The 14728-nt window shown below is 46.7% G+C and overlaps 1 protein-coding gene across 4 annotated transcripts; it reads right to left on the minus strand.

The window, feature by feature from the left end:
* Positions 1–1585: 1585 nt before the first annotated feature.
* Positions 1586–14168, minus strand: Fcrl6 (Fc receptor-like 6). 4 transcript variants are annotated; one of them, XM_087581093.1, is made up of 8 exons: positions 13464–14168; positions 12211–12314; positions 10970–11048; positions 7816–7836; positions 6937–7212; positions 6505–6786; positions 6050–6176; positions 1594–2043 (listed from the first exon to the last, which is right to left on the minus strand). In XM_087581093.1, the coding sequence occupies exons 3-7, from the start codon at positions 10998–11000 to the stop codon at positions 6085–6087; spliced, it is 702 nt and encodes a 233-aa protein (XP_087437219.1). In that variant the 5' UTR covers positions 11001–11048; positions 12211–12314; positions 13464–14168; the 3' UTR covers positions 1594–2043; positions 6050–6084.
* Between the last annotated feature and the right edge of the window lie 560 nt (positions 14169–14728).

The raw sequence follows: 14728 nt of genomic DNA on the forward strand, positions 1-14728 counted from the left end.
AGAATTTTTTAAATCAGTTACTCAGAAGAAGAGCATTAAAAAAAAATTATGGGGTCTTGTAGTTTACAGGCTGGCCTTGAACTCACTGATAATAAAGGATGACCTTGAACTTCTGACCCTTTTGTCTGTACCTCTTCAAAGCTGAGATAACAGGTGTGCCCCACCACTTCCAGTTTATGGGGCATCAGGGGGTTGAACCATAGGATTTATGCATGCTAGGCAAACACTATCACCTGAGTTAAGGCTCCAGCACAGTTTCAGTCCTTCCAGGACTATACCTCTGAAATGTCTGACTGGCTTCCCCTGCCTCGTACCTATTTGCTCTGGTCCTTTCTGCCTGCAAAGTCCCAACTCTGGTCAGGTCACCAGGCACCTTTCCTGATCTTATAGGCGAGCTGCTGCTCTGTGGATTGCTAATAGATCATTTAACCAGGTCTGAAATGTTCTTTTTCAGTACCTTGTAAGGCATACCCGCCAGATCTATCTCCAACAGCAGCCCCCCCACCCTCCCCAGCCAGTCTTCTTGGGCAGCTGTGGTGTGTCAGGAAGACTGGGCCTGATGCAGAACAGCTTGGGAGAGCCAAGCTTACTTCAGCCATTTCCTAGAAATATCCACGGCCACCATTTCCACATGTGTGCCCTGGGTATTCCTTACTCCTGAGATGGTGCTGGCATAGACTGTCTTCTCCAACTCAATCATGTCCCGCCTGTCCTGTCTCACCCTGGCTCTAGCTTGTAAAGAGGTAGAGGGGACAATGTCTTCAGTGTGTGGAGTGGGTGAGAAGGAAGAACATGAAGGAGTGTGTGGGTGCAGGAGCCTGGGTCGCTGGGATTCCATCTCAGGGCCTCTCTGCTTTTGAGGCAATGAGATACCTTCCTAGAGATGGGAAGGGAGGGTGCATAAAAGGAAACAAAGTCAGCACAGAGTTTTATTGAGGTAGAGAGGGGAACTGGAGGCTCATACAGACATTCATCCTCCACCAAACACTTGTTGGGTTCTCATCTCCTGCAGATCAAGGCATCCAATAAACCTTTATAGGGCATCCAGGATGCACAATCCCCATGAGGTCAGAACGCACAAACTGGGCGGCAGTCATCCTGTAACTGATGACGAATGTGGCCATCACGATTGATGTGCTCCACGTGGAAAAGATTCCAGAAGTTAAGTAGACCTGGACCACCTTCTGAAATGATTGAGTCACTCCGCTGACTCTCTGCTGAAGTCCCCATGTGCAGTGAGAAGCAGAGGCAGACTTGCTGAGGGCTCTGGGTCCTGAAAGCTGCTGCTGTGGCTTTCCACAGTGCGGGGGGGGGGGGAAGACTGAAGCCACAGAGGGCACAGAGCTTCTCATTTGAATAAGCAGGTAGACCTTGCTTTTTAGCCAAATCTGAACCAGCTTGGAATTGAAAGGAATCCCAAGAATCCCAAGGTACACAACCCTCTTGGTTCCATTTTGTCTTGCATCTAAACTGTATGGTCATGTAGCCATGTATAAAACAACAATCAGGTGTTATTCAATCTCTCTCTAATCTCTAAGTTTTTTCTGTGTCTCTGTCTGTCTGTCTCTCTCTCACACACACACGCTTTTGAGATATTTTGAAAGCTACTTTATTAGGTTCTTATAACTCCGCCTCCCCTCCAAACCCTTTTCCACCCCAATTCCAACTCACAAACACTAGTTAGGAGAGAAAGAAGGCTAGAGGGGAAAGTGGGGCATAGACCTTTTTTATACTACTTTCTGCTGATTTGGGGCATTGGGTTCCTTGAAGCAAGTCCAATCTTCATAGTCATGTCTCCGACTTCTTCTCTTGAACACGACCACATGACAATCCTTAACAACAGCCACCAGGAGCAAGAAGACCAGCAGCAGCAGCAGCATCCTTCTTCATAGCGCCCCTAATCCCTCTCTAGGCTCTGTCATTCATACCCTCTCCAGAGTCCCCTAAATTAGATTATCTACAATTGGCAAAAATCATGTCCTTGCTAGTGCAGACGGCAAATCACAATCACCTGCTGTGATAAGCAGCCTCTTATTTTCATACCTGGGATTAAAACAAAACAAAAAAAACACATTCATATAACATAACTGTTTTTTTTTCAGAGACCAAAATTCTCAATACAGGGTCACATATAGCCTTGAATGTCCTGGAAACTTGTTATGTAGCTGAAGATGAAGCTGAACTTCTGAGCCTTCTGTCTCCACCTCATGAATGCTGAGACCTCCGGTACTCATCAACACCTTGGGTTCCCAAGATGCTTCCAGGGATTTCCACATGCCTAGGAAGTACTCTATCAGTTGAGCTGCACCCCCAATCCCCATATTTTAAGATGCAGGTTTCCTGTGAATGGATTAGACTGAGCGTAGTCAGCACACAAATTCTTCAGTACCAGAGATGGCCAGCAGAGGGCAGCCAGCAGCGGGCAGCCACGGGGCTCCCAAGGGCATATTTCCTTCTCCTTCTCTTAAGGGGCAATTCCAGACTGCTACACTCAGTACCCCAATCCAGGCACGGGATTCTTTCCTGTACCCTTATCCTTTAGGCAACATGAACCTATAGAGCCCAGGTCCCCAGAAAAGGCATGATCACCATGTTCTTCTAGGTACATAACCATTTGCATGTAGCTCTGACTGGAGAAAAAAAGACACAGGGAGTGGGGGACTGTTTGGAGGCGACAGGTGGGCGGGCCTGTGACTAGTGCTATCAGGTACCTGTGGCAGGCAGTAGCTGTCAGTTCTCTCCAGTGCCTTTCCTTAGTGTCAACTGGGTCTATCCTGTTTTCCCAGTGAGATGTGCTTCCCCCCACTCCCTCCCAGGACGTGGGGCTTTGGGTTGGGTTGGATGCTAATATTCCACAAACCAGGGATAGTGAGGGCTGGAAAGTATAGGCATCCTCAGAGAGCTCTGCTGTCTGAGCTTTGGGGAGGCTTTCTTTCTTTTTCCCTTCCTTTCTTTCTCTTTCAGTTTTCTTAGTAATGGATCATTTTTGAAAAAAAAATCGCAGTTTATTCTTTTCTAAACTAAGGGAAAAGGATGTTTTCAGCTGTGTACAAAGATCTGTGGAGACAGATACCAGTGAGGAAAGAAACGTCCCTGAGCACGAGAGAGAGAGAGAGAGAGAGAGAGAGAGAGAGAGAGAGAGAGAGAGAGAGAGAGTGTGTGTAGCTTTTCTGTCATCCGAGCCAAACAACCTGTTTTTCCTTTCCAATCCATTGTGGACCTGTACTTCTGTAGACTATAATAAAAGCAAATTACTAGAAAAACAGAATAAAAAAAGGCATACCTACAAAAGACAAACTCTAATTTTATGATTCTATTAAACAAACATACAATTACTCTGTCAGCTTGCTATAAAATTTCCTAAATATTTGCTGTGATTTTTTTTTGTGCTTGTCACCGATTTCTTAAAAGCAATTCAGACTGGCACTAGTCTGGGTTACTGGGGTAGTAAGGGTGGGAGGCGGACAATTCAGGGAGGAGGCAGTCTACGCTCTCTGGGAAGAACTGGAAGGGCTGGAGACATCTGGCCTTATCCAGTTTTCCTTCATGAGCTGACACGTCTGTGTTTTAGTATTTATATAAGGGGGTAGTTTTTCTCTTGAGGGAGGAGCAATGGTTTGGGGTCTGCAAGTATGCTCTGCCTATAGATTGTCTGGTTGAGCTGTTCAGTCTTCTCAGTAGGCTCTCTGGTAAGTGGCTGAGAAGGGCTTGGCATTTCCTGGATGTGGACTGGATGGTGGCTAGGACCAGGAAACAGATTAGGGACTTCCCTAAAGTCTCTTGTTAACAGATCAGCCCCTTTGAAAGTTGCAAGTTGCCCTGGGATCTTACTGAAATGCAGATTTTGATCTAACAAAATCTGGGGTTGGGTCTGAATGGCTGCATTTCTATTAAGCACCCCAGTAGCCTCCACACTGTTGACATTGGAGAGCCTGGGGAGCCACTATCTAGGATGTTAGTGGGTCTGTGGTGCACTGATGTTTCCTTCATAGGCAAGGCAGGTGGGGTCTGGTGTCAGACTCTGCTGTCTGTGAGTCAGAACAGGGACCAGTATAGCTGGACCAGGGCCTAAAGGAGCAGCATCCTTGACTGGGTGTGGACACCTCAAACCAACACCAAACTGCCAGATGCGAATGGACATATTTCTTTTAACAAACTAGGTCTTACAACCACTTTTTAAATGCAAGAAATCGATGACTGACTTTTCCCGGGCACCCTGTAGTTTGGAGCTTTGGGCGAGCTGAGGTCCGTTTCTGAACGGGGCATGCTCAGAATTACAGGAGAAGGCAGAGTTCCTGCTGCCTTCATGGCTCTGACCCCTTGTCAAGATTCTATGATACTGTATGGGCAGCCCATTTGTTGGTTTACCTTGGTCTTGCTGAACTTCTGAGAGGTCCGCTAGTCCTACAGTCAGGGCTTTGTACTTTCCTTTCAGGATAAGTATATTTTCTTTCTATATAAAAATCTATTTATTGTCCATTTATCCACAAACACACATATATCTATTGGTAGCTAGTTATCTAGTATCTTATCTATATCATCTTCTCTGTCTTGTTACCTATGTATGTATGTATGTATGTATGTATGTATGTATTGATATCCATTCATCTATCTCTTCAAGTCTGTCTATCTATCTATCTATCTATCTATCTATCTATCTATCTATCTATCTCCATTCATCTATCTCTTCAAATCTCTATCTATGTATCTATCTACCATCTATCTATTATCTATCTATCTATTGCCTATAATCTAGCTAATCTATATATTATCTATCATCTATCTATCTGTCTGTGTGTCTGTCTATCTATTATCTATCTGGAAGAAAAACCCTTTTCCATTTGTACTGAAAGAAGATATCTGTGGCTCTGTGTACAATGTTACTTCTGGAACTGTGTGTGTGTGTGTGTGTGTGTGTGTGTGTGTGTGTGTGTGTGTGAAGGATGCTCACACCATTACCTGGTTTCCCACCCAGAAGAGAACCTGCAGTTCAGGAGCCCCTGGAACTGTGTGTGTGTGTGTGTGTGTGTGTGTGTGTGTGTGTGTGTGTGTGTGTGAAGGATGCTCACACCATTGCCTGGTTTCCCACCCAGAAGAGAACCTGCAGTTCAGGAGCCCCTGGAACTGTGTGTGTGTGTGTGTGTGTGTGTGTGTGTGTGTGTGTGTGTGTGTGTGAAGGATGCTCACACCATTGCCTGGTTTCCCACCCAGAAGAGAACCTGCAGTTCAGGAGCCCCAGGCCAGGAATAGGACGTGAGTCTTCCTCACTGCTGGGCTAGGAACTGGGTGACCCACAGACAGAACTTGGAGTCACTGGTGAGTGCTGGAGGCTGGAAGCTGGGAGCTGGAGATGGGTGTATGTTGGAGGAAGACAGAGAGCATCATTGTAAAGTCCAAGGGGATCTTGGTAGGTCCTGGTGTTTGGAACCAGATGGTTGGTGGGAACCTCATTTATCTCTCCTTTTAGTCAACGATGCATAGAGAAGACTGTCCTGTAGGAGAGTTAGGTCAGTATAGGGAGGCAGATAGGAGAACGGGATAAAGACTGAGAAAAGGGATTCCTCCTTACTAGGTCTTTTGGGGTAGGAGTCTCAGGTCTGGCTGTGGAAGGAGAAACATTCATGTCAGGGTGTATGCATTTATCTCCTCCCACCTTCTGGCTTCTGGCTTCCCTTCCCTAAGAGAACACAGACCCTTTCACTGCTCTTTAATTTGGACCTAGGAAGAACTAGGGATTACTGACTTAGATTCTAGTCCCATCTCGGCTACCACTAAGTGTGTGTAACCTTATTAGACATCATATCTGAGAAGTCCTTAGCTCTCTCATCCACGAAAAGGGTGAGGGGATTAACTTCCTCACAAGGATGACAGAAAAGCTCAAGAGAGATAGATGGCCTGTAAAAGATGAATTGAAAATGGCAGCCGCAAAGTATGACATATGTATATGAAGATGTCGTAAGGAAACCCATAATGTTACAGGCTAACTTCAAAGATATCAAGAGCTGGGAAATGCTGGGGACAAGTAAGGGATCTGAAAAGACTTACTAACCATGTTTTTTTTTTTGCAGGGCTTGAAGAACTAAATCAGAACCGCAGCAGCCATGGCCATCCCACCAAGCAGCTTACAGGTAGCCAGATAACCATCGTGGTGCTCTTCATTGAGGCAGTACCTGAGACTGAGGAAATGACTGCTCAGAAATACATCCCAAACTAGCAAAGGAGACAAAAGGACAGCTTTGGAGGAAAAGATGGGGCCTGGACCAGCCTTGTAAGTGGGACTGGTAGATGGCTCGGAAGGTGCTAGCTAGCTAGCATGACTAATCATGTTACGGCTGGCCATGTAACCCCTCCACAAGGGGTTACCCATGGGGACCCCACCCTCTGCCAGACACTCCGATCAGGGTCTGTATTCAGTGAAGCGGGTATGGTGGGAAGTTGCAGAGGAGTGAAGTCTGACTCCTTCCAGTTATAGGGGGTTAAGAGAGTATGTGGGACAGAACATACCAACCAAGGGGAACTTCTTGGGCTCACTTATATCTCTGGAGACTTTGTTTTCAGCTTGACAGGAGTAGTTCTTGCCACTCCACTCTGCCTTCACTGAGATGAGGAGGGAGGCAGCTCTGCCAGAGGGAGCCAGAGGTTCCCCTAGGATCTCTCCATCCATATAGAATGAGTAAAGGATAGGAAGGGAGCCCAGCTGGGTCTCACAAAGAAACTTCACTTTGTCTCCTTCAGCAAGGTTAGTGGCTTCGTGTTGCAGAGTCAGCACAGGTTGGGATACAGAAGCTGGAGGAGGGCACACGAAATGGGAGAGTCAGTCTGACTGCCCAGGATCCAGGATCTCCCCCACCCCTAGGACGCTTACCTATTCCCAGGGAACCCTGTTGCCCCACGTCTGGACCCATTAGGGGTATCTCTCTTCACCCATCCACTTACTGCAGAGGTCGATATCCAGATAGTCACTCTTTTTCTGAATTGTGCCATCCTTAGCGTCCACCACACACTGGTAAAGCCCAGAGTTTTCCTCATTGGCTTCTGAGATGAAAAATAGTGGGTTGTGACTCCTGTTCTGAATGATGTGGTTGTCCTTGTAGAAAGAGTAAAAGAGCTCAGAAGCTGGCTTGTTGGGGTCCACCTTGGTTGTACACTTCAGGAGCAGATCTGATGTCTCTGAAGAGTTGAGACGACTCAGCACAGGATCCTGGAACAACTCTGGGGAGACATCAATCCAGGGCTGAGGAAGAAAGTGCCAGAGAGTGAAGCCCAGGGGGCTGAGGACTGACCTTCCGCATAGGTCAGGCTACAACTGCGAGACTAGAAGAGAGAGTTTCATCTCTAGAGCTTGTCCATTGTTCTCAGGGAATCTGGAAGGACTCTTCCAAAGCCAGGTCCCATGAGAACCCCAGAAGGTCAGAGCCAGAAGACTCCTTAGTGGCTGTGTCTCCCAGAGATGAAAAGTGGGTATCTGGGCTGGTCTAGGGCTCTCCCAAATTCCTTGCATCCTCTGGCTACATATTGGGCATTTAAAAAAAAAGATTATTTTTTTTTAAAATATGAGTACACTGTCACTGTCTTCAGACACACCAGAAGAGGGCATCAGATTCCATCACAGATGGTTGTGAGTCACCCTATGGTTTCTGGGAATTAAACTCAGAATCTCTTCATGTTGGACATTATTGTGGAAATCTCAGGGTTCAGTGGATTACCCCACAGTCATCTGGAAAGAGAGGTCCTGCCCAGAAAGCCACTGTCCTCTAGGACTCATGAGCAATAGTACCTTCCTGTCCCACCAGAACCTCCCACCTGGTGACTCACCTTGGGCTTCAGTCATGGAAACTGCAAGAGATCAAAGTGATACAATTAAGTAGCAGAAAAACTTTCACACAGACAACTGGTCTTTATATAATTTTGAGCTACCAACCACCCAGCCCCCAAGCCACTCATCCATCTACTTACCACCCAACCACTTAACCAATCAATTACTCCCCCCAAACCATTTAACTAGCAAATATTTATAGTGGACACATTACCCATAATCCTCTACATTACTTCTGGTCCAATTTTGTCTTTCTGGACAGGCCTTCCCTCGGACCCTGGTCAGAAGAATTCTCATGTTCATAGAATCCTATTGTATTACTGTTACTTTCCAGAGTAACAGCGCTCCACAGTCCTACTACTAGTACTCTTCAGAGGATTGGCAGAATTCTAACTTATTTGGGAGACACGGCCTTATTCTGTAGCCCAAGCTGCCCTTGAACTCGTCCCATAGCCTAGGCTGGCCTCTGACTCATGGCAAGGCTCCTGTTTCTGGCTCCTGGGTGTTGAGAAGACAAATCTATTCCGCCACACATAGTTTGGATTTGTCTTCTTTGTAGGTGGCCAACAAATAACATTGTAGTAACAATGTAGTAACATTGTTGCTACAGTCTCTCTGCAGGGGGTACAGTGAGCTTTGCCATCTAACTTGGGTCTGGTTGGAAGTCAGTGGTCCCTGTCTCTCTCCTTGCTGTTTCCCCAGCCACATTGGCCAGTCTCGTGACTGCTCCAGAGTAGAAGCTTGCAGTGCAGAAGGTCTCTGACCCCCTCAACTCAGCTCAGCCTCAGCTATGTCCAATGTGCTGTACCCCAAAGTTATTACTTGTATATATAATTTTTGACAGTTTTCTTTTGGGCAGGGGCAGAGGGAGAAAATTTGTTTTCCAATGGTCTATTTGCTTGTTTGTTTCTTGGCCATTTGCTTGTTTGATTTATTTCATGAAACAGACAAGCAAAATTATTCCAAATGGTGACCTCGTCCTGGACAGAGTTTGTAAGGATATAAGGAAGGTGGGGTGTGGGGAACTGTGTGTGTGTGTGTGTGTGTGTGTGTGTGTGTGTGTGATATGTAGCCCTCCTCCCACTATGTTAATAGCTTTTTCTGTATGAGAAAAGGGTGGCATTTGCAGAATAAAGTGCTAGAGGCTGAAGGGGCTGAATGGCTGACCAAGAAAGGAGAATGGAAGAGAAGGAAGGTAGAGAGAGAGCCATGTGGCTGGGACACAGTGGTAGTGAAGGTTGGGTAAGTTAGAGGGCTAGCTGAGAGACTGCCCAGCAAAAAGGTCAGCAGTCTTATACTGTACACATGCCTCTGTGTCTTTATTATTAAACCCTGAGTGGGATCCCCCAAAGGCCCCTGCAATAATGTGGGCGATGGGTTACACTAGGAGAGGGAACTTGTCTAATTCTTGGTTCAGAAGGAAGCTAAGGACTGTCCCTCAAAGGTTCCATATCAATGTGGAGACAGATCCTGTCATGTTTGATGTGGGAACCTCAAGTCTTCTAGATACCTAGAGAGTGATATGTAGTCATTTTCACTCATTATGATGACCGCAGCATGCATGCTATTTCCATGTATGTCTGACGAGGAGGGAGGAACGGTGAATGCCTGGGACTCAATCTCTGGTGGCTAGGTCTTGTCGTCTCTGGTTTGCTCTTGTTATGTGGGTTACAGCTCTAGAAACTTCTATTTTTTCGGAGCTGGGGACTGAACCCAGGGCCTTACTTTGCTAGGCAAGCGCTCAACCACTGAGCTAAATCCCCAACCTAGAAACTTCTAATAGCTAGACAAGACAAGCATGCTACAAAGCAGGCGTTTAGTCATTTTGTTCTGCTTTTCTTCTTCTCTCTGTTCACGTCTGAGAGGAAATGGCAGATGTGCAACTGTTACCACATGCCCACCCCTGGGATAAGTGCATTAAGCTGTTATTCCCGGGTCCCTGGGCATCAAGTGTGACCATTTGTGTCTAGTTCTCCACTATACTGAATGCCACTAAACTGGTCACTGGCTCCTTCTCCCCAGCTTTGCAGTTCTCCATCTAGATCCTAGGTTCAAAACTGAGGTGACCTCAACAAGTCCCAAAATCCGTTCCTTCCACGAGGTCATAGAACTCCACCCCCCTACCCTGTGAACCTTCTACTGAAGTATATTCAGCATAGGTAGCCCTTCCCCTGTAGTAGCCTGAGTGTCAGTCACTTGCCAAGATGGCCATCCCTAGAGCACAGAGTGGCACCATGATGAAGAAGAGAGAAGAACCCGAAGTGGAACAGCCGCTGTCTTCAACAGCCTTGCATTTCCACAAGCTCTGTCCAGGACGAGGTCACCGTTTGGAATAATTTTGCTTATAATTTTGTCCATGAAATAAACCAAACAAGCAAATGACCAAGAAACAAACAAGCAAACAGTTCACTGGAAAATACGTTTTCTTTCTTCCCTGCCCTCCAGTCCCACCCAAAATGTCAACTAAGAAAACTGCCAATGGAAATTGTATATACATTATACGTATATGGACCTAGCTGAGGCTGAGCTGAGTTGAGGGGGTCAGAGACCCTCTTCACTGCAAGCTTCTACTCTGGAGCAGTCACGTGACTGGCCAATGCGGCTGGGGAAACGGCGAGGAGAGAGACAGGGATCACTGACTTCCAACCAGAACCACGGACCTGTAAGGTGGCAAAGTTCACCATACTACCTTCGGAGAGACAACGGAGGCAGAAGAGGCGAGACCAGCTTGAGAAGGGCCTTGGCTAGCCAGTGTGCAGGATGTTTTTTGACCAAGGGAGAACTCTGGCCATCAGTAAATGGTACTCAGAGAATTCTAAGGCTTCATAAGAATGAAGCCTCCCAAGTCCTGTTGTTGTTGAACAAAATAAGCAGTCCCTACACCCCGGTCTCTACTCTTCCCTCTGATTCTCCCGGGGGAAGCCTTTCCTTAGGATAGCCCTAAAAATTATTTCATAGGTTAAAAGTGACTATGAGAAACAATGGGACCTCAGAGTTTAGGAGAGAGGAATGCTTCCACCCTGTACAGCGCTCCTCAGCTTGCCAATGTGCACACACTTTTCTCAAGCTCCATGTACTAATTCTCTGTGAATCTGGAAAGAAAAGGCTAGGACCGGTGTTTGCAGGAAGGAGCACCAGAGCCCCTTAACTCACCACAGAGCAGTAGAACCATCCAGAGCAGCATGGTGCCTTTCTTGAAGCAGAGCAGGTCAGACAGTAGGCAGAGATGAAGCTGGGGAGAGAAAAACCAGTCCTTCTGATCTGGGGGGTTGAGTGGGTGGCCCTTCTAATCTAAGAGGTGTTAAGGCTCGAGGAAGTGGTAGATGACAGGGAATTCTACTTGTCTGCCCTTGAAGAACCTACGTCAAAACCTAACACATCCGTAGCCACCAGGTAGCCAGGTGTATGAGGTTGTAAAAAGGTTTCCAGCATCCCAGAGCTCTCTCCCCTCGCCCTCCTCCTCTCTTTCCTCCTCCCTGAGTTTCCTCTCTCTATTCCCTGTGCATGCCCTCTCTCATGGCTCTCTCTACCCTAGGTCCTCACTCTCCTCCCCCAATAAACGCTTTTTACACCAGATCTGTTGCATGGTATAATTTCTCAGGGGGGGCACTTGACTCGGGCCTGTCAAAGGAGGTAACCTCCCCCCACCCCCACACACACCACATTGTATTTTGTAACAGAGAAATTTGGTAAGCTCACACTGGCATTTCCTCTTTGTTATATATAAGTATATTTATACAAACATAATATATCTAATATATGATACTCAATAAATAGATAAACCAATAAAATATAGATAGAATTACTAAATTTAATAAATGTATAAATATATAATAAACTGATAATCAATAATAAATTGATTTTATTTGACACAGAGTATGAAAGAGTCAGGTAAATCACTAATAAGTGTTTTCTCTGGCTTCACAAAGCTCATGCCAGGGAGCCGGCTGGGATGGATCACAGCCATGGGGGATCTCCTCTGAAAAGCTTCACAGACTGTTTGAACTCAGCCTCAGCCTCCCTGAGTGATAGAGTAATACTGAAACCATGGCCACTCAACTTTCATTCCTCTGGTAGCCTGATGAAGTCTTTCCTTGCTGTAATCTGGCTCTAGATTATTCTCTCAAAACCCACGTATTGGGTCTCCTTTAAGAGGCTGGGCTTGAGCGGGAGGCTGTAGTCATCAAGGATGTGCGATCCCTGCTCTTCCCATCTCTCTCTGCTTCCCATTGGCCACGAGGTAACGAACACCACCATGTGCTCCCTGGTATGATTTGCTGCTGAGCCAACAGACTCAGAAACGGATTCAACCACCATGGGAATAAGTGCGAAAGGATTTACTAGGAGTAAAATGTTGACACATGGTGACCCAGCCTCTTCCTGAGAATGCACACATGCGGGCATCGAAGGGCACGCAAAGTGTCTTCATACAAGCTTTATTTGTACTCGATAAAACTGGAGAGAACTCAGAGGTCCCTCACAGAGATCTTCATAGTCACTGAGGACAGAACAGAACACACAAGATAAGAGATGGAGGGATCTGGTGGAATAGCAGGAGGAATTTTCTGAGGAAGTCTAGACAAAACGTTCTACGTGATCAGTTATTTCTCCATCAGTGAAATAAACCAATCCAAGTGGATATTACACACACACACACACACACACACACACACACACACACACACACACACACATATATATATATATATATGTATATATATATATATATATATATATATATATATATATATATATATATAAACGCAGGCTTATTGGGAAGTTGCCCTTGGGCAGGCAAGTTCACTGGCCCCAAGAAAAAGGCTAGGGAAGTTGCCAATGGAGGTGAGAGAGAAACGAGGGGGAAGAGAGAGAAAGACCCTGCAGAGAGAGGGACAGTGTTGGGGTCACAGGTACGTAAATAATGATCAAAGGACCCCCGAAGTCAGAAATAAACCAAAAGCCACTTTATTCACTGCAGGAAAATGTTTCTAACTAGCTAGGGTTGAGGTCAGGCTTGGAGCTGACAGCAATGATCCTGCAAAAGTGGGAGCGATTCAACTTTCCCCCCAATTTTAAAGGGCTAACGCAGGGCATGGGGCTTCACTGAAGTGAGAAGTAAAATGGGGCAGCAGAGCAATCAATACCTGGAGCTACTCTGGGATCCTCAGACAGGGGAGAGAGAAGGAAAGAGTGAAGCAAGGAGAGAGAGAGAGAGAGAGAGGAGAGAGAGAGAGAGAGAGAGAGAGAGAGAGAGAGAGAGAGAGAGAGAGAGAGAGAGAGAACATCTTTGGATTCTTTAGGGAAGAGCCTCTGAAAGGAAGAGAGACTCTGGGCTGCAAAGTTGATTATGCCAGGTAGAGAGACTGAGGGATGCTGGGATGCTTTGGTGTGTAAAATACACACCTCAGCCCCTTGTCCCAGGGTCTGAAACCCAAACACTATGTAGTTGGGAGAAAATATTCATTTCCTGATGAAGGTAAGAACAGAGAGAGCGACTTTTCTGTGTTCTTGCCAAAGATTTTCTGACTTGGTGGAAATGGGAACCCATCTGACTCTGATACTGCTGGTAGTGTTCTGGTGGTCAGATCAACGCTTTAGTGTTCACTCAGAAAGGAGAAAAGATAGAGTCTAGTGCCTTACCACTCACCTAGAGGGGTTCGTACCTATGTTTCCCTTCTTCGTTCTTTGCCTGCAGATTTCTGGTTTTTCTTCAGCTCTGTTCAGCAATGGCACAGGTCAGTTCCGGTGAAGGAGACAGAGTCACTTCACACGCAAAGCATCTGTGACGTCGGGAGCTCAGAATGTGCAAATCATCTCCCTGGCTTCATCTACTGTCACTGTGTCCCAGCAGTTGTGGGTGTGAAGTGAATCCTAAGTCATCCCCCACCCCCACCCCCGAGGGTGACATGCTGGTGTACCACTATAGGTGGATGAGTTGACTGTCTGAGCTCAGCTGGCTGCTCGTCACTCCCTTGCGGACGAAGGTGACTCTGGAGAGTAGCGGTGAGGTTAGAAATCTGCCCAGGTCTCGAATCTCCTAGGACCCAGTCTACACTGAGTGGAGACCTACGACGGGTTAGTGAAAGGCTCCAGACCCATCACTGCGTTTGCTTTGCAACCTGACATTGTCACCAACAAAGTCCACCCAAGAACCACGCAAGGAGTTACAAAACGAAACTGCAGAGGCTTTGAGCAGGCATATAATTTTGTGTTGGGCTACCCTCATATCCTTGGCTGCAGGTCAGCCACACCTGCAGGGGATTGGACAGAAAGGTGGAAGGATTCTTTTCCAAAAGAGGCTGGAAGCCCCAGTACAGCCGTGAGGGCGAGTAGGTTTTCGAGACAGAGAGATGTCAGTTTAACTCCCAGGAGGTCACAGGGGAACTCAGGAGACGTCACTGGGGACAGCTCTGGGCATAGGAGGGGCAGGCTAGGTATGGAGTCAGTCAACCACCCAAGCTTGAAACCTGGCGTTGATTCTTAATCTGACGAGAGACCTTGGCTAAGTCTTACAACTTTTGGGTTTCGGGGACCTTACCTCTAAGGTGAACAAATGATTATACTTCGAGTGTAAGGGAGGTTTCCTGAGACTTAAAACCATTAGGTGCTTAAACAGTGCTGTCTCTTGGGCTGCTCTGAGATGCTGAAAACCGTCCCTGGCAGCTTCCTGCGGTAGTTCTCGGTTGCACCACCGATATCAAACACTTGAAATCAGCTGCCAAGGTGGAGGAACGACAACTGCATTTGCTTTCGTTTTTGGAGATTTAGTGTTTGACGTTACACGTGGCTGTTGGCTGCTTTCTTGGCCATCACAGGCTTAGAGCCATGGCACACAAGGAGGAAGTCCTTGATCAAGGCTAGCATTGTTAGAAGAGTGAGCCAGTTGACCTAGCACTGCTAGACTCCTTCCAA

The sequence above is a fragment of the Rattus norvegicus genome, chromosome 13, assembly GCF_021556685.1.
Source record: "Rattus norvegicus strain SHRSP/BbbUtx chromosome 13, alternate assembly SHRSP_T2T, whole genome shotgun sequence".
Taxonomy (NCBI): domain Eukaryota; kingdom Metazoa; phylum Chordata; class Mammalia; order Rodentia; family Muridae; genus Rattus; species Rattus norvegicus.

Coding starts and splice junctions, on each gene's coding strand:
- Fcrl6 (XM_087581093.1), bottom strand. CDS start 11,000: ATGCTGCTCTGGATGGTTCTACTGCTCTGTG. Junction 6,787..6,936: donor TCTGGATATCGACCTCTGCA/GTAAGTGGATGG, acceptor GCCCTCCTCCAG/CTTCTGTATCCCAACCTGTG. Junction 6,177..6,504: donor CAAGAAGTTCCCCTTGGTTG/GTATGTTCTGTC, acceptor TCATTTCCTCAG/TCTCAGGTACTGCCTCAATG.